This window comes from Poromitra crassiceps (genome assembly GCF_964638095.1).
Source record: "Poromitra crassiceps genome assembly, chromosome: 10".
Lineage (NCBI taxonomy): Eukaryota > Metazoa > Chordata > Actinopteri > Beryciformes > Melamphaidae > Poromitra > Poromitra crassiceps.
This window is the reverse complement of record NC_139631.1, coordinates 19,152,256-19,174,521: the sequence shown is the minus strand read 5'-3', so window position 1 is coordinate 19,174,521 and position 22,266 is coordinate 19,152,256. Positions and strand designations below refer to the sequence as shown.

General features: G+C 41.9%; 1 protein-coding gene across 4 annotated transcripts; it reads left to right on the top strand.

Moving 5' to 3' along the window:
- The first annotated feature begins 14,997 nt into the window (after window positions 1-14,997).
- LOC310783299 (uncharacterized protein) lies at window positions 14,998-22,209 on the top strand. 4 transcript variants are annotated; one of them, XM_083644127.1, is made up of 9 exons: window positions 14,998-15,154; window positions 17,715-17,740; window positions 17,892-18,041; window positions 18,302-18,422; window positions 19,046-19,258; window positions 19,446-19,529; window positions 19,967-20,108; window positions 20,416-20,578; window positions 21,235-22,209. In XM_083644127.1, coding segments are annotated over exons 2-9 (1,110 nt in total). In that variant the 5' UTR covers window positions 14,998-15,154; window positions 17,715-17,738; the 3' UTR covers window positions 21,470-22,209. The 4 variants fall into 4 exon arrangements, with proteins under 4 accessions (XP_083500253.1, XP_083500254.1, XP_083500251.1 ...); XM_083644126.1 differs by lacking the exon at window positions 14,998-15,154 and adding an exon at window positions 16,859-17,041; XM_083644128.1 differs by lacking the exon at window positions 17,715-17,740.
- The last annotated feature ends 57 nt before the right edge of the window (window positions 22,210-22,266 follow it).

The window sequence follows — 22,266 nt, the reverse complement described above, 5'->3', positions numbered from 1 at the left end:
CCCCAACGCTCAAAACATTGTTTAAATTAACTATACCGGTGGTATTGAGTTTTTCAAAGCCCTCATCTAAATTATATCATTTTCTCAACTGCTTCTGAGTCACACAGATTTCACTTTCATACAGGGAGATGTGAGGCGTATAATTCAAATGTATAATGCCTTCTGCTTCTCATACAATCCTAAAAAGTAATAAACATCTGGGGGGGGGCCGCTCAGTGGTAGCGCTGTCACCTCACAACAAGAAGGTCCTGTGTCCGATTCCCGCCTGGAACGCTGTGGTCGATGAGGGTGTGTCCCCATCCCCATGTCCTCAGTGCCCCACTGCCCAGGTGGGCTCGTCAAAAGGGCCCCTCCATGTGGAGTTTGCATGTTCTCCCCGTGCTCCCCTGGGGCTTGCTCCAGACGAACCCCCCGCTAAAAACATGCAAAAAAAGAGTACAGATAATAAAAATAAATAAATAAACATCCAGGGAGCCTCCTTATTTTAAGCTTTGCATTAGTCAATTGTGGGTTCTTGAGATGTGCAGTTACAGAGATTTTGTGCAGGGTTGGCATGGCCTTTGATGGTGGGGTCAAATGTGATATCTTTTCATGGGGCCCAAAATCCCTGGCGGCGCCCCTGCATAGGCAAGGCAGGTTGAGGGAAAGTGGATACACCAAAAAAGTAAATTGCAACACTAAAATATCAGACAGTGGACCTATATAAATGTTGGGAAAGTCACTGATTTACAGTCAACATAGTGACATACAGTTTAATTGCAATGGCAAGGACAGTACATGATATACTGATAATGTAGCCTGAGGTAATGAATGAAGGATTGTTTTATGACAGACATTGTGACATAGTAATTGCAACCTGTTCCCCCTAATTGCTGCTTTGCTTCCCCTTCCTACTCCCAAGTGTGATGTTCCTGTTAGATCTCATATGTTCAATTGTGAATCTGCAAGTATACATTTTCTGAAGCTTGTTCGTCCGTATTTCATCCTAGCTTCAGTGAGCAGGCACTTCCACTGGGGACCTGGTTATTATTATTATTTTGTATACTTTAGCTGCCTGCCATGCCATCCTTGACTCTATTGCTCCCTTTTAAAAATAAAGTGTTTAATCGTACAGTATGGCCCTTCCGTGGCTGAGTGATTATATTCGTTCCATTAAGAACAGTGTAGGAAAGCCGAGTGCGAGTGGAAAGCAGAGATATTCCAACATTCCCTTAACCTACTCAGACTCTATGGCAAAATACCAGAGAGCTGTTAAAACTAAAATATCTGCCTATTTTCCCTCTTATTATTGCCAATAACAATAACAGGTTTGATGATGGCTGAAACTGTTCCAAGTAATAATTTGGAAAATCAGATCCATCCTGAGGTTTCCACTCCAGGTTCACCTCCAACCTGCCTCAGTTGTTGGCCGCAGCAGGGGCAACATGCTTCACCTGCTGCTGTGCCAAGTGCCGCGGACAACAATAGGGCACCATAGTCCTGAGCCCATCGTGCATGTAATCAGGGCCGTAGCCAGGGGGGGGGAAAGTGTGGACGATTCCAAGGGCCCTTGACTGACAGGGGCCCCAATTTTTTTTTTTTTTTTTTTTTTTTTACAGTGCACCTGAACGCGACATACAAGATACCCGCTGAATAAGTGTCCAAATGTTCATGTCATTCTGGCCAATACTCTACTTCTGTTATAACATTTCAGTCTGGAATATGGAATATCTTTCAATAATCTTTATGACTAAAAGGCTAAAAGTAATCTCATGTGTAAGAAATGACTGTTCTACATTGAAGTAAAGAAATTAAATAATTAACTTGTTGGTTTTGGATTTATTTAGCTTCAAGAGTGCATTTTTGTTCATGTGACCCTCAACACAGGCTTTGAGAATCCCTGGCCACTTACTGATACTTAAAGTAGGAAAACTGTGCGCACATCCAAAACCACATTGGGCATCAGGTGCAGGACAAATAGGCGAAATCAAAAAATAAAGGAATTGTCCGCACACTGATTAGCAGCTCCCGTTTTTATTTGCTCAAGGTTGGCAAGCTTTCGACCCTACTGGGTCTTCATCAGGCAAAATGAACTACAAAAATTACTGATACTTATAATTAAATTAACACACTCATATTCTGGTTTATTTCAAGAAAAACATTTTGGCTAGTGGAAATTCTAATTGGCTGGTAACTTCTAGCAGCCATATTGGCAGGTGGCCAAAAAAGCAAATGTCAAGCCCTGACATCCGTGGGCCTGATGTGATATCCTTTCATGGGGCCCAAAATCCCTGGCTACGGCCCATCACACATATAATACGATGAGAGACTGGAGGTTAACGGTGAAAAGGCCTATCATTATAATGGGGGATTCTAGACTGTCAAGTTTAGGTTGATAGCTTTCCCGGGGCAACATTTAGGCACGTGAGCTAAATATTAAAGAAACTATCAGGTATTACTTAAATTAAACAAAAGTATTACAGCAAAAAAAAAAAGCATTTCTGCCTCTGCTTGATGAGTCTCAGTTCCAGGCTCAATCCAACGATCCAGGCCACCCACTCTATTAGGGTTGCGTAGAGATCTACATGTTTACCATAAGAGACTTACTGGATTATTTTAATTATGAGACCAATTATACATTTACACCTTTTACTAACCCCTCTAACTGGGAACTGCAGTTGGAGACTATTTCTCACAATATTCAGGGGTTAATAAATAGATTAGATGAGGCCTCTCTGGCTCATTTTGAAGTTAGAAAGACCATTCAATTCAATATCACATCGACGCAGAGGGATGCTCTGCAGGCCATTAGTAAACAGCAGGATATTGTGATTAAGCCGGCATATAAAGGAGGCCAAATAGTTATCCAGGACAGATTTGATTATCTATCTGAGGCCAATAGACAATTGTGGAATTCAACTTACTATGCCCCCTTATCTGAGCTGATGCAGCCTGGAACACATGGTGCAGGAAATAGTGTCTGAACTTTACGAGCAAAAATATATTACAGCTAAACAAAGGCACTATTTAACTGTAGCTATATGGCCTGGATTTGCCGCGATCTAGATTATTTTATTTACTCCCAGAAATACACAAAAGCCCTGAATCTTGGCCGGTTCCATTTAGGGTTCCTGTAGGTAGACCAATTCACCTTATGTAGCCACGCCCATTTGACCCGATTGTGTGCTCGTGTCATGACTTCCGGCTAAAAAAAATAAAAAATAAAAAGGCCGGCTGCTCCAATATCATCTAACTCTGAATTAACTAATAATTTAGCCAATTGTATGTATGTAACATACCAAATAAAAGCAAACGGCAATGTCTAAGAATGCAACGCCATGTAGCCTAACTGGCTCGTTAATTCTCGCATTCCAGGGAATTATGTTAACATCTGCAGGTCTTATAGACGTAAGTGGCTGGCACTGCGCTCGGAGGAGAGAAAACCATCTGAAGCTTTCTTTGTTGGAGTCCAGGGATGTTTTACAAGAAAGTGCTTGTCATTGTCGACGATAACGTTATCTGACCTGGCTAACAGTGGATACTCTGCTTGCTTGCTGTGTACCAAGCTCAAAGTAGTAGGCTACGTTCTTTGTTTTACCCCCTGCACTGTCCGCTACAAAAACAACGTTCTTCTTCTGACGTTCTTTTGTATTTCGCGCCGTGACCGCCGGAAGTGTTAACACAACCCAGAAGAATTTGGCCAACCCCCGCGTATGAACATAAGGTGAATATAGTAAGAGATTGTGGTCCAGAATCACTCTTTAATTCACTTCCTTTAGGTGCATGTTGTATCCACTGAACCGTTGCTTGCTTCCATTTGGCTGCATCTCATGGGTGATTCCCTCCTGAGTTTATAATGTGTTAACAGTGGCATTTCCCTATGAGGATGTGAAATCCCCCATACTGGAATTCCCTTACTGTCCTTTTATAACTTTTTAGAACCTTTTTGAGCATAATTGGAACCTTTCCCTGTCTGGTTTCAGTTATATTCTTGTCAGTTCTGGTTTCATCTACTTCTTGTCGCCAAGCTCTCCATCTTTACCACACCCGGCCACCCCCCTGGGAAAGAGTACCTCTTTAACATGACTTGGCTGTCATCTGACACCAATATTGGGGCCAGGCTGGTGTGTGTTCTCAGTTTCCATCTGTGACACATTTTGGGGGGGTCATATGGGTTTGCTTTCTTTCTGTGCCTGGGTGACATCAGTTTGTTTTGCCAAAAGACAAGTGCATAGCCTCCTCGTTAGTTCTTACAATAGGTCTAAAGTAAGACAGGAAAGAGAGCAGATACCATTTGTAAACCTCATATAGACTATCTGGCATGGGCAATAGCAGACAGCAAAACAAATTGCTGAGGAAAAAAGGTATCATGATTGACATTTAAAATTGTAGGCAGCTCAATTGGGTCACTTAGCAACACCAGCTAGCATGAGGGCATCACCTTTTCGTATTGCAAGCAGACACATACTATATGGAGGCAGCATGATGTTAGTAATGGAGTCATGGCTCTCATTTTACATTTACATTGTAGGCATTTAGCTGACACATGAATCCAGAGAGATTTACACTGAGTGAACAAGTAAGGGTCAGTGTCTGGCTCGCTCACGGGCACTTTGACAGGACACCTGGTTGGACGCAACATTTTGGTTACTGTTCCTTCTCTTTAACCACCCAGGTCTCCCCTCTGCTGATGTTATTTATACCTTGAGCATGGACAGGGGAGGGGCCAAGGGAAGCTGATTTTGGGAGTTTGGCCAATTGGTCTACTTGTCCAGTACAAGATGAGATGACATCATCTCTGTCTCCTGATAGATAGCCCTGTCTAGTGTCCTCTAGAGAGAGAGTGGCGTCAGTGGAGGACCAAAATGCGAGATTCATTAGCCAATGAACAGCCAGGAATGGGTCTCGCGCTACTTTTGCATGCTAAAATAAAGCCGATAATGTACAATTTGATTCATTTCAAGGGATGAAAAACCCTTTCAAAGTACAACACTGTCTATTTTGCTGCAACTCAACAGTGCTGCTTTTTTTACTCAAGAGTTCCACTTTCTACTTCCTGGAAAAAAACTGGTCCATTGGAGTGAATGGAGATGTCGGAACTCTTCTATTATACGGCTCTGGCCCTGTCCAGTGTGCACACTCATGCAAGTATGTTGGTACTGTAAACATAGGCGACATAGCATCATATTAAAGGTGAGAAAATGAGAACATGTACTATAAGGTGCACAATTGCTCGAGTGACATCACTAATTACATCACTGATTACATCAATGAAGACACACAATTGCTTGAGTGAGCCTGCGATGCCAAACACATGAGTTGGCATAATTTGGGTTTTTGGACATTATGTATGTATGTATGTATGTATGTATGTATGTATGTATGTATGTATGTATGTATGTATGATGTATGTATGATGTATGTATGTATGTATGTATGTATGATGTATGTACAGTATGTATGTATGTATGTATGTATGTATGTATGTATGTATGTATGTATGTATTGTGACGAATCAGGTATTCGTCCAGGAACCAGGAGACTTATAGTTGGTACAGGCTTTTATTCATCACAAGGACGTAGTGACTAGTGAGCAGGTCTGAGAGCAGGTCACGTGGGGGCTGGGTTTACCCAGGCTAGACTAAAGGGCCAAACTTCGCCAAAAGTCTGTGAAGTCCTTTCAGGAGACCTTGCACAGTTCTGCTATCACTCTCACTGTTTGTGCTGTAGATTAGAATGACACATCATACACCTGCTCTGGACCAGTGCAATCGCTCGCATTTGCACAAGGAACCCGCCGGGCTTGCCTGGTCTGAACCAAATAGCTCTTGTGTCACTGGAATGAGAAGATACTGAAAGATCCTCAACAATGAATCAGCAGGAACATGTGGGCATGTTTGTATCTGAAATAGGAATCTGATATGTAACATGGCGAAAAGGATGTGTGTGTGTGTGTGTGTGTGTGTGTGTGTGTGTGTGTGTGTGTGTGTGTGTGTGTGTGTGTGTGTGTGTGTGTGTGTGTGTGTGTGTGTGTGTGTGTGTGCGCGTGCGCGCGTGTGTGCGTGCGTGTGGTGCGCGTGTGTGCAATCAAAGATCAGAATATCTTATTGATGTTGTATCTTTTGCCCCTCCCAACTGATAACCACAAGCAACTTCAGATGATACTGTAGTAAGTCTGAGTAACACAGTGAGTCAGCACCGTTGCTGCTGTTATTAAACAGCTTTATAGGATAACCATACGAAAGAAACAGTTAAAACCCCCGTCTAATTCTTCCATGGTGAAACACGTGAAGGAGAGCACTGGTGCTATGACGTGGCTAAAGATTATAAGAATGCACAATGATACTCTGTTTGGACCTTGTGTAAATGTACTTCTCTTCCTGGAGAAAATTCCAAAGCCATGAGAAACCTCAAGAAAAGGAGTTGTGTCACAATCAGTTTACGTGCCTTTACCTGTTTTGTGTATCATTATGGTTTTGCAATGTTCTTAAGGGGGTCTGGGCGGGGTATAGTAAGCTTTATCCCCAAGAACATAATATTCACCTTCAGAAGACGTACTGTATGTAGGTTTCACAATAGAGAGGCTTTGTGAATGCACTTGTCATTGTCATTGGCCTAATGGGGGCACTAGAATGTCGGTTGACATGTTACTGATTGGCCTGCATCATTTGTGTAGCCTGGTTAAAACCCATCCTGATTCAGGATCTCACATTGTGTTTCACTCAACACAGAATGTGAGTTCACGTGACCGGATGCTTTACCAGGCTATCGTGAAGGACCACATGTTTATTTGTTGGGAGATGTAAATGGGTACAACAATATATAGTGACCCAATGAAACAACTTCATGGCTGAAGTGGAGCTCTATTTCCCTTTGAGAGTTTAATGAGGCTGAGAGGTTGCTAAATTTTCTTCACTTTTAAATGTTTCTCTGGCATTTTTTATTGACAGTAGCCTACATGATACAGTGGAGCGTGACAGGGATGTAGTCTGTAGTGGATGAGGTGAGCTGGATTCAAATGGGTGCGTTCAACTTCAGCTAAGCAGGCTGAGAGCAGGTATTCAAATGGTACCTGTACCTGATTCAAAACATGAAAAATACATGCCTATGTGGCTTTGTAAATATTTGCTAATGAGACTGTTCTGTTCGGACATATCTTCATCAATGTACATGTACATGCACAATGCACATCTTTGATTAGGCTTTCTATTCATGGCACATTTGCCAGTCAACTGCTTAGGGTTGAGTCAAAGTGAGACAGTCTCTCCGCAGGGAGAATTACATGTATCTAAATGCCAGGGTCCCTGGAGCGGAGATCGCTCTCTGAAGTGTCTGAGCTGTCTCCCATGGTTAGCCTTTACAGTGAGCACTCCCCGACGATCAAAGAGAAAAGTGCCAGACTCATTAGTTCTCTCCCTCGTTGCTCTTCACAGAGTTTTCCATTCCCATGGGTTTGTGTGTGGAATCTGGACACAGTCACGTCCAGTCCAGTAGGCAGTATTCTGTTCGAAGCACATGTGGGTTCAGTTTGAAGGCATCTCAGAAAGGTTTGAATGTAACACCAACATGGAACTCTGCAGTGACATTTCTTTATAAATATGTAAATTTAAAGTAAAGTGTAAAGTCTTACCCATAGCAGGATTTGGCTTATCCCATATCCTTGTTCAAGCAGGTGTGTGTGTGTGTGTGTGTGTGTGTGTGTGTGTGTGTGTGTGTGTGTGTGTGTGTGTGTGTGTGTGTGTGTGTGTGTGTGTGTGTGTGTGTGTGTGCGTGCGTGTGCGTGCGTGCGTGCGTGCGTGCGTGCATGAGACTGTTGTAGTGGAGTCACTATACCTTGATTCCGAGTCGAGTCTCGAGTCGCAGTGTTTGAGTCTGAGTCACCAAAGAAGAGTCTGAGTCGAGTCTCCATTATCTGAGTCAGAGTCAGAGTCCAGAATACTGAACGTGATCTTGAATCCACATGTACAGTAGGTGGAACACACGTGCCAGCCCTTGCACGAAATTGAATAATGTCACGGTATTAATATCTAAGTTTTTATTTTTATTTTTTAAAAATTCATGTATTTTGCTTGTTTATTTGCTGAACAGTGCACAGTGCACAGTGCTTTAAACTTGGAGCTGGAACTTTCTGCTTTCATTGCAACCAAACATCAGGTGATTTCACTAATTAGTTCCTCCTGGCTGGGTGAAGGTGTGTGTTAATCCCTAAAATCACCTGCTAGTGTTTAGTTGGGATGAAAGCCTGCATAAAGTCAGCGTTGCCTGTTGAGAAACATGTGCAAGTTTTATTTAGCTCTCACCACTCTGTAAGGTTATCGAGTCAAGTCTGATTCTGAATATTCAAAAGAGGTTTCTTTGCAGCCTGCAAAGTGGAGGCAAGTTCTTACCTTCTGTTGACTCAGTCAGTGCTGGAAGGAGGCATGACGCACTGAAACTCGACCCCTTGCTCTCCGCAAAGAGCTTGGACTAAATAAAGAAGAAACTGTTGCCGTGACAGATACCGCTGAACCCCCTGAACCTCTGCATGCACGCACACAACCACACATCAGCATGCACACCTAATTATCATTTCCACCCATTATTTTGCTTAGTCAATATCCCATCAACTACCTTATCTCACCAAACCTTTCCACTTTCTTTTTTTCTAAAGAACTCACTCAGGAGCATCTCCACGGGCCTCTTAGCATTCCCCCGGCGCATCTGACGAGAATGGCGGCTCTGTTTCCCACCAATCAATCAGAGGGCCCCCCTGAGAAACCACATGGCCCCTGAGCACCAACACCTCTATCTTCGCTGCTCCTCTGGCGTCTGCGGGACTCGGCGCGTGATTCCGGGCGCTGGGATACCTAGAAACCGGGCCTTGTGGTCATTGCCAGTTTCCATGGTTCCCCCCCCAGTCAAAAGGAGGTTCTTTCTGGCCTGATATGTTTGTGAAAGTCCCCGTGAAAAGATGGCTCTGTGTCCACCGAGAGGCAGAATTCCTCTGTGACTCTGGCTGAGATGGGGTTGCACCGCACGTTGGATGGAAGGAGAGGGAGGGAGGGGGGGTAAAAACACAGAAGCAGCATGTTTGGGGCTTTGGCGCGCCGCCATGCATCAGTTAGGCGCTCGGGGGACTGGGTCACAGTGGGGGTTCACAGGAGGGAAGTCAACAGGCCAACACACACATTTAGGCCTACAGTAATCAAGAGCATATATAGACACAAACAGACACACGTCAGTATGTTGCCAGTAAGTATAGCCCTGCTCGTGGACTGCAAAAAAGAAACACACTGCTGTTTGCCATTTTACCCCTTTCCATTTGCAAAATATTATGAAGGATTAAGCACCATTAAGCACATAAACAACACACATGTGCACACATGCTTGTATGACTGCACCTCCAGTAATTCTACGTTAGTTTACATGTGACTCATCTCTTGACTATCTTTTCGACACTCCCGATGCATTCCTCAAGAGGTATAGTGCACACGCACGCACGTGCACGCACGCACGCACGCACGCACGCACGCACACGCACAGGGACTTCAAACAGGTTGGAGCGCCTTGGCCAGGCCCCCACAATGACTCACCAGAAGGAACTGAGCAGAAGCCATTCAAAGACAAATACTGATAACATCCAGGGATAGGATATCTTGGAATGACCTGGCGTGTGAAAATGACGCTGATAAACCCGAGAAGGATTCCCTTATGAATCAAAATAAGTTATAATACACTGGCATGAAGATGAAGTTTACTTCTAATTATTTATTTTCAGAATACTTAAAATAAATCTGCTTTGCAAATGGAACAATAAAAAAACAAACATTATCTTTACTTTTTCATGCAAAGGTAAAAAGCACAAAACCAGGGAGTTACATTGAACGTCTTAAGGCTCCATTATGTATCTCTATTGCTGTTTGACCTAATTTTTTTTTATAGGTTTTGATGCCAAGTTCTGAATAGCTGCAGACCTGAAGTCCCTCTGTCATACAAGGGCACAATTGTCCCGGGACTGGATGTGCAATAGAGATTAAATCTCCTTTCAATGGGGCAACCGGTACCACCAGTCCTTCCAGTCTGATTTGCTCTCTTGTAAATAAGGTACAGTATAAGGTTATCTTTAAGTAAATATAATCATCATCAACAATCAGTAAGCACCAATCAACACACAAAAACGTATGGTTATGAATATAACCCTCGTTCCATGAATAATACCTGCAGGAGTGAGGTGACACTTCTTTGGTGAGCATCCTGCTTTCCTCCATCCTGCAGAAGCCCTATATCACTATACGCAAATCTTTGATTGGGTCGGAGAGTCGAATCCCTCCACCTTGCAAAGGGTGGCACCCCTATATGCAGGCGCTGGCGCACATGGGACAAGTTAGCCCTGAAGCCTTTCTGGAAGACCTTTCTCTAAGAAAGCCACGACCCGAACTCATTTGATTGGTCGCCAAAACTGCTTCTTCCTGAAAACGTGTGGCAAGTAAAAAAGATGTGGTTAGGGTTAGGGTTTTCTTATCTAACCACGACCATAACCTTACCCTAACCAAACTGTTGTACTTCCCTAAACCTAATGTCTAACCCTAATGTTTTATAAAAATGGTGCTACTACCCAGTCTGCCCCTAGCAGCAGAAAGTGAAAAATGTCATTTTTGTAGGTAGCAGAGAGGCATGCTCCTGAGTCAACTTGTGATTATTAGAAATAAAACTGCAAGCTCTAGCAGAATTTGCAAACACAAATTGGTCTGGCGATGCCAGGCTACTGTGTTACAGATTACATTACTAATTTTTTACATTTACAAAACACAAATCACAGAATACACAAAATTAACTACGCAGTTAAAATACCTGTAAGCCTACTAGAAGTAGAAACCCATATCTGTGTTAGGCCTGCATGCCTACAATGCTGTGCTGTTGTGCTCAGGGGGAGGGGGGGGGCGGTTTGGCAGCACAGATAATCAACAACCAGTTGAACTTGAAAGTCATGCAGGAAGTATTTTGTGTTTCCTGGAATAGCAACAGATTACATTATAATGATTTTCCTTTATTCCTTGATTCAGCACCTCCTGTATTTGCATAGGCTAATCAAAATTGTCAAGAAGGATTTTCACATGAAAGGAACTGCAGCTTTTCATAAACATATCTGATTTATGATGAACAGTCTTTTAATTCATCCAAAAGCCACTTGCAGGCAGCACTCAGTGATTCCCACTGTCACCCGTATAGCAAGGAGGCCCCCGGCCGGGTTCCAGCCCTGATCCTGGTCCTGCCTGGTAGAGAGGGTGCATGCTCTACCGCTGTGTCCGCGTGGGTTTCCTTATGGTGCTCCGGCTTCCTGTAGTCCAAAGAAGGGCAAGAAGGTGAGACTTCAAATTGTGTGATTGATTCCCTGCCTTCTGTCCTGTCTAAAGAGGGGGGGGGGGGGTTGTTGTTGACAAGTGCTTCCCAGACCGATTGATTTTTGCTTTCACTGATAACAAATGTTATTTGTTCTCTGTCTGCAGTCTGCACCTTCTACAGGTGGTGGCTCGTGCTGTTCTCTTTGATGTTCAGCATTTGACATCTTCATTTTGGTGCAGACTGCATGTGACTTTACAGAGCTAACCAATGGTCTGTACAGAGTAGAGACATACAGTAGGTCAGTGGTTGTGTCAGGCTTGCACTCAGATGCTAATAAACAGATTGTGAAAGTTACTGTCTCAGCATTTGAGTAATTGTTAACAGCAAAATTGTTTTAAAAGACAGGTTTTTCCTTTATGAACTTAAATGACGTCAAGACTTTGAATTGTTTTTTCTTCCAGTAGGAACACAGTTTTCCACCATCATATGGTCCCAAAGTCTAGGTTTAGGCCTTCTGGACCTATACTGAATAACGAATTGTGTGGCGTGCGCGTCAATTGCTATTATCTTAATACCACTGTGCATACAATAATTCCCTAAAGGATAATATCATTATCGGGGAAATGCAGTGATTTTTTACCACACCATTCAGAACGGGCTGACTCTGCTCAAACTGCCAACCTGAAGGCCTGAGTTTGCACTCCGTGAGAAGCAGCGTTTCCACTGTGGCTTCTGAAAAAGCACCTGGGACTCCCCACATCGTAGCAGATGGGTGAGCAACCACACACCCACTCTGCTCTGTGCTGCCAATCATAACAATCACCCTCGCATCGGTCAGAGCTCATGTGCTGCTCTGCTTTCCATGAATTTGCAATGTTGAATCCAAGATTCTTTTTTTAATAGTCATGGCCCATGGAACTTCTTTCCAGAGCTGGACTGCCTTCTGTAATTTTTTAGAAAGGGATTAATTCAACTTAGTTGACTCTAATATATATATATATACACATACATACATACATACATACATACATACATACATACATACATACATACATACATATACACACACACACACACACACACACACACACACACACACACACACACACACACACACACACACACACACACACACACACACACACACACACACACACACACACACATTATATTTTACTTTACTTTTTTAAAATTCTATTAGACTTTATGTTAACATCTGCACCAAGAGAATTTTCTTGTACATTGTACATTGTAATTTTCTGATTCTGATATCTGCAGGACCATACACCTACAGCAAAACAATACCAGTCTTCTCGGAAAACATTGTTGATAGATTACCATAATTATTTAAGTATAAATAAGTAATTTATCTTCACACCACTATGTACCATTTGACTCATGTTAACCTTAGATGAGGTTCAAGACAAAAAGTCACAGAATAGGCTACTTACTCCCTCTGCTGGACAGTTGCTCATAATGCTGGCCTGGCACAGACTCAGACAGCGTCTCCCTTTTTACTAAGACAGTTACTGTAGATTCATCAGTCAGCAGGCCATCAAAAAAAGCTCCTCTCTATTCAACCAAGCCTGCAGAGAGGGACTCCATATGATCCCTGCAGTTACACCATCATAAAAGTTATTATTCCCAATTCTTTTTGCGTACCACTTTGTCTATTTGCAACAAAAAGAAAGTTGTGTGAAACCAAATGGAGTATAACAGTGTTCAGTAAAAAATAAAAAAGGTCTGCACACTGAGCTCCCGTCTACCTTTTAATTAGCCATCCAGATATATATAACAGTGTTAACAATTAAAGCGTGTCCCAGTGCAAACAAGCAACAACAACAACAACAACAACAACAAACAGCATTACAAGCCTGAATGTTCATGGGCCAAATGTTGACCTGGTCCAAAACCAGTTGGGTCTGTAGAGGATGTGTGTCCATGTGGAAATGAGGGGGTACAAATGGGCTTGAAAATAGCCTACCCTAAATTTATGTTTCTGTGTTTTTAATTTGAGCTCAAATTAAGCAATAGCACCTGTGATGGCATTGGTTAGGGTTACACACACACACACACACACACACACACACACACACACACACACACACACACACACACACACACACACACACACACACACACACACACTGAAACTTGAATCATGATACAAATGAGATGGTTTATCTTTCCAAAACACATACGGAAAATGCCATGCTTATTTACTAGTTTAGTCGTCTATGAAAATATGTATGAAAAATATGACTTGCATAAAAACAATGTAGGCCTATTGTAACATTTTTGATGGTCAAACTAACGAAACAACAACAGTAGCAGCATGACACTATCTTCACTATTAGTGGATGCAGTCTGTTCAAACTATCATATCTTACATCATGTCTGCTTCAGATGGTTAATAATAAAGATGATAGCCTACATGTCGTTTTCATATTACCACATTATCCTTGAGACATTAATGTGATTATTATAAACCAGTGGTCCAGGGAGCCGTGGTCCTTGGGAGGGTTTTGGATCACTGACAAAATTACATAATTGGCATAGGTACATGGCATCATTTCTGTATTATTTAGCCTAATTTACTAGCAATTAGAGATCTGCTAAATCAGCAACAACAAATATCTTCCATGGGTCCTTTTGGGCAAAATATTATCAACTGTGGGTCCATGGTACTACAAGGTAGGGACCATTTGGGGGTCCTTGAGCTGTATGGCCTTTCAGTAAAATTCCATTTACTGAACTAGTCTGTTCCCATGGCGTTGGGGCTACACTCCCTTAAACACTCTTTGTTTCCGGGGTATTTCTAGAACCAAACTGTTAACGATAAGAATCAATTTGCATATTTCCGCAAATCTGCACGCAGTGACAATGTTTACAATTTATATGGATTGTAACTGATGATGTCATCAAGTCATCTCTTTGACCTCTGTTCATTTCAATATTATCCAGCTCCAGCCGAGGCCAGTACAGAGCACGCCCCCTGCACAGCATGCCCATAGGCCAATCCCTCTATCCAAAGAGCACCTCAAACAACAGTCCAAAGCGCTCCTTCCCAAACAAGAAAATGTTACATAATAAAAATAATAAGAAAAATGGCATGTTTTACATATTGCTATTCACAAAGCGATCTAGATGGATAAATAGCACTACAGGTGAGAGGAAAATGTATAGCCTATGTTTGATCTTATAGGGTGAGGTGTTCCTTTTTTAAGATGAGCTTTTACATTTCTATATAGCCTACGTGGTTTATCGTAATTATTACATCTTTATTATCACACTATTATCATTTTGTTACTAAGTTGTAATGTAAAGTGCTACCAGTAGTTCCTTGACAGCCTATTTGTATACTGCTTGTGTTTTTGCCAATGCCATACAGGCAGAAAATGTAATGCTGACAGTTAATAAATGTGAAGGAATCACTGGGGGAAACAGGGAGAAGGATACTGCCTCCACAGAGAAGCCAGTGTCACAGGTGTGATGGTCAGGTACCCCCTGGTAGGTTGTGTCATGTGACCATTTTATGTGAAGCACTTTGAACTGCATCTGTGTATGAAATGTGCTATACAAATAAATTTGACTTGACTTGACTTGACATTTGACTGGAAGTGGGAGTTGGCTTAGAGATAGTTATATGAGGTGGCATTTCAGGTGCACACCCTCTCTTTTAGCTGGTGATTGAAGGAAGCCATGGATGCTCTGTCACGGCTGTTCTCTAGACTAGAGCCTTCCCTCCCTCGTCTTATGAGCGGAGGCTGCCTGTAGCTGGCCTCCACACCACAGACTGAGCTGTCTATTGAAGCCCAGGCCGTCTATCTGTCAGTGCCCCAACCTGTCCCAGGTAAGCACTCCCGTTTGTTTGACTTCTGGTATGATAATTCTTGTGTAAAGCCATTCTGTTGTTGTTGTAGCGGGTCTGGTTCAGTTAGACGCGAGCTTGATCCTATTTTGAGAACCGGACCCCCTTACACCAGTGACACACAGAGTTTTCAGAATCACTTTTACAACAGTGCTCTCCTTAAACACTGATGAGAATAGTTCAATGTACAATCAAATCATGAAAACCTGGCTCACTCATTGGTCTCTTTGGAACTTTAGAGACTTTTTTGTATTGGTCATCATGGGCTGACTATTCCACTGGCTAGAGTATGATGGGAGCTTATGATGGTAGATTACATATATAATGTTTTTACCTCTACATTTAGGCCTACTTGTTTAAAGGTAATTTAAGAAAATTAGGATATAGCTATATTTCCATATAATTTGGCTTCCATAGCACAATATAATCATGTTCATTGTTTGCAGGAATTCTTCTGTACAGATTTTCACAGCAGTCACTCAGGGGCTTTTAGGCAGTGGTGTAATGTAACTAAGTATAAATACTTAAGTACTGTACCTAAGTATTTTTTCTGAGTATCTGTACTTTACTTGAGTATTTATATTTCTGTCAACTTTCACTTTTACTCCACTACATTTCCCAAATAAAATGGATACTTTTACTCCACTACATTTCCCCCAAGCATCTTAGTTACAAAGTAAAATCAGAAGAAATTGCATAGCCTGCAAGCAATCAGGTTTGCAGGTTTGCAAGTTACGTTATTCACGATCCACATACCATTCCATTTGGTGGCTGTAATGCAACATAACCTTGTTTGCCAGTGGCTATAAAAGTCAAGAAGAAGAAATAGACTTCCACTCAAGCCCAGGCATGTCTTTTTCTGATTTTTTTTGCAGCATTTACTTGTACTTTTTACTTTCAATACACTCAGTACATTTCATATCAGAAAATTACTTTTACAGAAAATATCAAGTACTTTAAGACTTTTACTCAAGTAGTATTCTAATGAGTGACTTTGACTTTTACCAAAGTCTTTTTCTGGGAAGATATCTTATGGTTTTCCAGTACTTTATACACCACTGCTTTTAGGAAACTTAATTTTTCAGCCTTCATTCATATTCAACCTCTGCCTCATTTAACAAAGGCACCTGCCTTTTCCTCCTCCCCATTTTCCAATGACATTGACAGGTAGCCTACACTTTATTGAAATGACATGAGTGTATGCTACATGTCTGGAAGGGTGGGAGGACAAACAGGGATTGAAGTTTGGAGGCAGAATAAGCATTTTAAAGATAGTTTAATTGTAGAATAATCAAGAGAAAAAAGGAAATAAACACGGGCAACAAAACACAACGCGTTTCAACCTCGTTGGTCAGGTTGTACTAGCTGGGTGTGGACTGCCGCTGCCGCACCTGTATTGCTTTGCACTGCTTTGCACTGCTTTGCACTGCTTTGCACTGCTTTGCACTGCTTTGCACTGCTTTGCACTGCTTTGCACTGCTTTGCACTGCTTTGCACTGCTTTGCACGCATAGTGGCAGACACTGCGCATGTGCGAAAGCGATACAAAACAAACTTGTTTTGACCTCATTTGAAGCCATGTCCAGTCCAATGCGTTGTTCTGCAGCCTGCAAATAGCTCACCGAGAAACTACACATACCTCTCTGCTGGGATGCTAAGTGAAAAAAATAAAAGATGTTGTGTGGAGGACGTTTGAAACTAGTTACACCGGAAGATGTCAAACTAGCTAGAGAATTTAAGCTCCAAAACGGGAAGTGAAGTGACGGTCTTCTCTCGGCTCTCCGTGTACTCTGTGTATATTTCACACCCCGGCTTTTTGGAGGAGGATGAGATGCCTCTGGGCTGAATTGCACCGACATAATAGACCTTGGTGAGTCGTGGTACCAGATTTTGTCTTTTGATACACGGGACGTTATAGAAATCACAATAACTTTAAAGAACGACCGCGAGATAAAGAGCTACATGTGATTTTAGGTTGGTTACTCGGTCTTCCGGCTTCTCTCCTTTTCCTGACCTTCCCGTTAGGTTGTTAAAGGGAAACGAAAATGCATGCGATTATTATTATTATTATGTTATTATTTTTGAACCATCTTGATTGTTCTAAACGTAACAATTGGACGGCGTGTAAGACCGATCGGCCTAGTTTACAGGAAATGGTGCGGTGGAACGATTGTATAAGAACGAAGACGTAGGCTATTTGCTCTGTTTCTGCTACAATAACGCTACAGCAAGGAGAAATCAAACGCCGTAAACCCTTGCCATCGCAGTAGCACCAGTAGCACACGTGCTATTCCAAAACAAGTGAAAGTAGCACAATGTGACATTAAACAATCTGTACCAGGGTTTTATTTTATTACGTATTTATTGATATAGTTCTTCATTGCCTCCTGCATCCCAGTAGGGGGCGCCCGCTGTGAACAAACTGCAGATGGGGGTGTGCATCTTGCTTGGATGCTGTTACTTACACTTTCTATAAAAATGAGAAATCATGTTAGATCGTGATATTTATATAGTTTCCTTTTTGTATTATTTGTTTTCTGTAGAGAAGGCGCCTTACTGGATAAAACATGTAAGAGCCTCTCAATGTATTACAGTATTAATATTAATTTGTCTCATAATATTTGTAATACTTTGTGAAAGTAATATCTGAACATTGTGTGTAAATGTTTTGAACTGTTATATATATTTTTTATTTTATTTTATTTATTTGTTTTTTGAAGGACTGGGTTGAAGCCCCACATGTCTCTCCCTGTAGCAGCAGGCGCCCTGCTGGTCGGCCTCCCATACTCCATCTCGCTGGTTGCCCAGTGGTTGTACGGCTGGCCCAACAAGCCTGGCTATAGAAAGTACATAGAAGCTCTAAAACCTAGGTAACTATTAAATGACTGTGGATATTTTTTTCTTTTTTTGTCACAAGATCACAGAATTATGCTATTCTTCCTTTATTTTACATAAAGAAAAAATTCCATCAAATGACAACGTGTGGCTCAAATAGTAATTGGAAGAAAATAGGTAATGACTGTGATGATGATCCTGTTTTTGTATAGATTGCATCAGTTCGGCTTTTCCTCTACTTCTTACTCATATTATTCATTAACCTTGTACTTCACCTGTTTGTCTTTTCCGTCAGGCGAATATACTGTCTGACCAGAGCCATACTGGAAACACTCAAGTACCTGCAGTACGGGAAACTTTACTTTCAGTGGAAGTCATGGTACAAGAATGACGAGAACCGTAAGCATTATGAAAAGGTGTGTTAATGTCCAGTCTGTTTAGTTTTGTCTTTGCATGGCAGGGTCTAGACATGTGGGTTTTTCTGGAACACAGGACTTCCATGGGTCTTGAAAACCCTTTAAAGTTTGTGGATTTAAGAAACATAAAATAAGGAAAAGGCTACTCTGATGGATATTTGTGTTGATATAGCAGAAGTTTTAAAGGTATTTCTCAATGAATTCTCGACATGACGGATCATGAGTAATACATGAGGCCTCCGTGATGTCTAATTTTGATCAATGTCATGTCTAACAACAAAAGCTAAATTTGAGTCATTAAATGTCACCAAACAAGATGTTGAAAATCACTGAACAGTCCTTGAATTTAATGTACAAATGAATGTGGAAACAGTAACATTTTCTGTGAAGCTAAGAGTCCCAGCAAATCAGTGAAAAGAATCTACGAATAGTGCCCTTTTACCGTATATCCCAGCTTTCACCACTTGTCGTCCCCCCTAATAATAATAATAATAATAATAATAATAATAATAATAATGCATGGGACCCTATGCCTCAATGTGGTCATTTAAAAATCTGATCACCCTCAACCTCAAGACACAAACCTGTGTCAGCGTTCAGTTGTGTGTTTGGACACTTGACAGGGCATCACCTATGGCCGTCGAAGCAACCAGCTGGACCTGTACTACCCCCCCACAGAGGGCCGGTCCACAGAGAAGCCGGTTCCCCTGGTGGTGTTCATCTATGGCGGTGCATGGGGCTCCGGGGACAGGTCCATATACTGTCTGCTGGCCAGGCAGATGGCTGAGGAGCTGAGCGCCACGGTCATCTGTCCCGACTACTGCACCTATCCAAAGGTAACGGCTTCCTGGCTACACACACAGACAGGGCTGACAGTATGTTTACAGTATGAATGTATGAACAATACTCGGTACTCCCTGGATAATTGCATTGAGGTAACCCTACATGACGGATGAGAGATTAAATTGGACATTTTATTGTGATGTCTAAACTTTGACATTTTTGCTTTCATTTAATTTCCAGGCAAATGTTTTAGGGATGGTTCAAGATATTGCTGACTGCTTGGTTTGGGCACGAGAGAATCGACAGAAGTTCAAGATTGACGCAGTAAGTAATTTTTTTAACTGTTATTTGGAAATTGAGGGAAAACTGATTCTAATTGACTATTCATTAGTTAGGGTTACTCAATAGAATAAAATGCATGTAGTGTCGAACCCAGCTATACTGTATGTTGCTCTTTGTACTTTATTAAAAAACGAACAAGGGGGCGTCCTGGTGTCACAGTGGTCCAAGGCGCGTACCATGTAACCACAATGTCCTGTGTTCAAATCCGGCCCAGGAACTTTGTCGCATGTCATTCCTTCTCTCCCCCAGTGTTTATTATCTCTCTCTACTTTGAACTATGTAATAAAGGGCAAAAAAATCAATAAGTGCAAAATGAACATACTGTATCATGTACTGTATGTTGTACATATTGGACAAAATATGTTTCATAGTAACTAATATGTATGTAACAACACATTGTCCCTTTTCTTTCTCCGTAGGACAACATAGTGTTAATCGGCCATTCAGCTGGTGCACATTTGTGTGCGTTGACCATTCTCTTTCTCATTGAGACCAGAGAGGAGCTTTTCATGGAGGCAAGCAAGCAGCAGGAGCTCACAGTTGCCATCAGAGGAGTTATTGGTAAGTGTTGTGTAGAGCTTCACCGAGTCTCAGGAACAGTCAAACGTTGATGCTAAAGAATCGACAACCTGAATCCAAGATACTTTGTGACCTCTGATTTATTGTTTGTTTTCCTTTCCTTAGCCTTGAGCTGATAGCATTGCAGTGATTTGACAGTTGCTGAAATTTACTTATTCAAATGCAGTTTTTCCAAAGAAATAGGATTTCAAGGATCTGTCTCCTTCATACATTTGACATTTATTTCCAAATTTACATCCAGTATTTTGTAGGAATGAAGTAGCTGATCTCTGTTCTGTTCCCCGGACAGGTTTGAGCGGCGTGTACAACATCATGGACCATTATGAGCACGAGTGCATGCGAGCCGTGGAGTACGTCTCCACCATGCACAAAGCCATGAACGGAGTGGAGAACTTCCCCTACTACTCACCCACACACATACTGAGAACCTTCAGCCAGGACAAGCTGAGAAGGTGCCACAATTCAACTGTTTTGACTTTGTCACTGCGATTGTCTTTAATGATGACTTAGTGGATACCTGAAGACAAAATCTGTTCATCCACCCAGAAGTCATTCATTCAGATGAACGACATGACTGGCTGATATTTAATAAAAGGCCAATATTGATGTGATATATTAGCAAACCTATGTACATCTGTCTAGGCCTAATATGTATATATAATATAATATGTATACCGTACTCAGATTTATTATTCAGGCCTTGGGAAAGCAGAGTGTAACAGCATAGGGAACACTTAACATGTAATTCCCAAGGGTGTACGGGTAGTGTAGTGGTAGATTCCCTGTCTGGAGCAGCGATCGGGGCAGCAGGGGGGAAAATTGGCCAAGTACAATTGGGGGGGGTGTCAGAAAAAAAGCATATACTTCCCAAAGCGGGGAACTATCTCTCGGTAGCATAATGCTTTCAACAATTTAAGATTATTTGCCTTGGATGATTCTGCTAGACTAGAAAATAAAACGGCACTTTAACTAAAGTAGACTGAAACTAGCATTCTGCAACTGCATTTTCCCCCCACCTCTGTAGATCTGCTGTAAATAAGTGAAATCATGGTTTTTATTTGACATTTTCACAGTACAAAATACCAATATTTTTGACTTCTCTTCTCAGAGTGCCACCCTTTGCTTTGCTCCATGGAACCAGTGACATTATAGTTCCTGTTGAGTCTTCAACAAGGTTTTCGGAGCTCCTCACCTCGCTGTCTGTGAAGGTGTCTCTGTACCTGCAGCCTAATGCCGACCACACCGAGATCGTCACCGACCTGATGGCACCGGACAGGCGCTTCTACCATCCCGTCTACAGCCGTGTCAAACAGGAGTACAGTCAACTCATGGGGACCTGCTGAAGTCCCACCACTTCTGTCAAAACCACAACAAATCCAATTGTTACTCATATTCCCTGATGGGCCGCACAGTGTTTACAGAATCTGCTCTAATACCTCTAAGTCTAAGTGAATGATATTTGGCCTTGAGTATCATTGATTTATATTAAATGTGTGCTATACATTCTGAGAAACAGATTTTTCCCCTTATGGCTTGTAATGTGGATGACCTCATACTAAACCTTTTTGCATTGTAAAGTACTTACTGATTTGTCAATATTTTTGAAAACCATGAATAGTATTAACACGGATGCTTTGCCTGGTGAGACGAAGGAGGAGAGCGGCCGGGAGCCTCCATGCACCGAAGGGTCTCGCAATACTGCGGTGTAGCACTAGCTCTATTGCAGCGGATTGGGCGTGATCGGCCCTTCCGCGGGCAACGTTGCAGACAGAGTAGAAGGGCTGATCCGTGAGCGGCTGCTTCTGGGACGCGGGTCGGGGTCTTAATCGGCCTCGGCTGGGTCTACTGGGCGAGGGTGTATGATGTTGAACAGACCCGAAACACCTTACGACCCCAGTTAACATCACTGATGATGCATGCTGAAGTATGTATTTGTAACACTTAACATGAGACTCAATAGTTGTTAGCAAGTCTGTATTATTTAGGCTGTACTACCTATGTTCTCTGGTCAAATTAATCTACACTTTGTTTTATTATGATAATGCTGATTTACAACAAATTAACTGTTTATTTATTTTAATATATTGTTCTCAATAAAAAAAACTATTTATTGATCCTTTGAAAAGCACTGAATATTAAA

Bases quoted from the DNA above. Each gene is read 5' to 3' on its own strand.
- LOC310783299 (XM_083644125.1), top strand. From the start codon at position 16,998: ATGAGATGCCTCTGGGCTGAATTGCACCGACATAATAGACCTTG. The intron at 18,042-18,301 runs GTAACTATTAAA...CTTTTCCGTCAG, and splicing joins ATAGAAGCTCTAAAACCTAG to GCGAATATACTGTCTGACCA. The intron at 18,423-19,045 runs GTGTGTTAATGT...GACACTTGACAG, and splicing joins ACCGTAAGCATTATGAAAAG to GGCATCACCTATGGCCGTCG.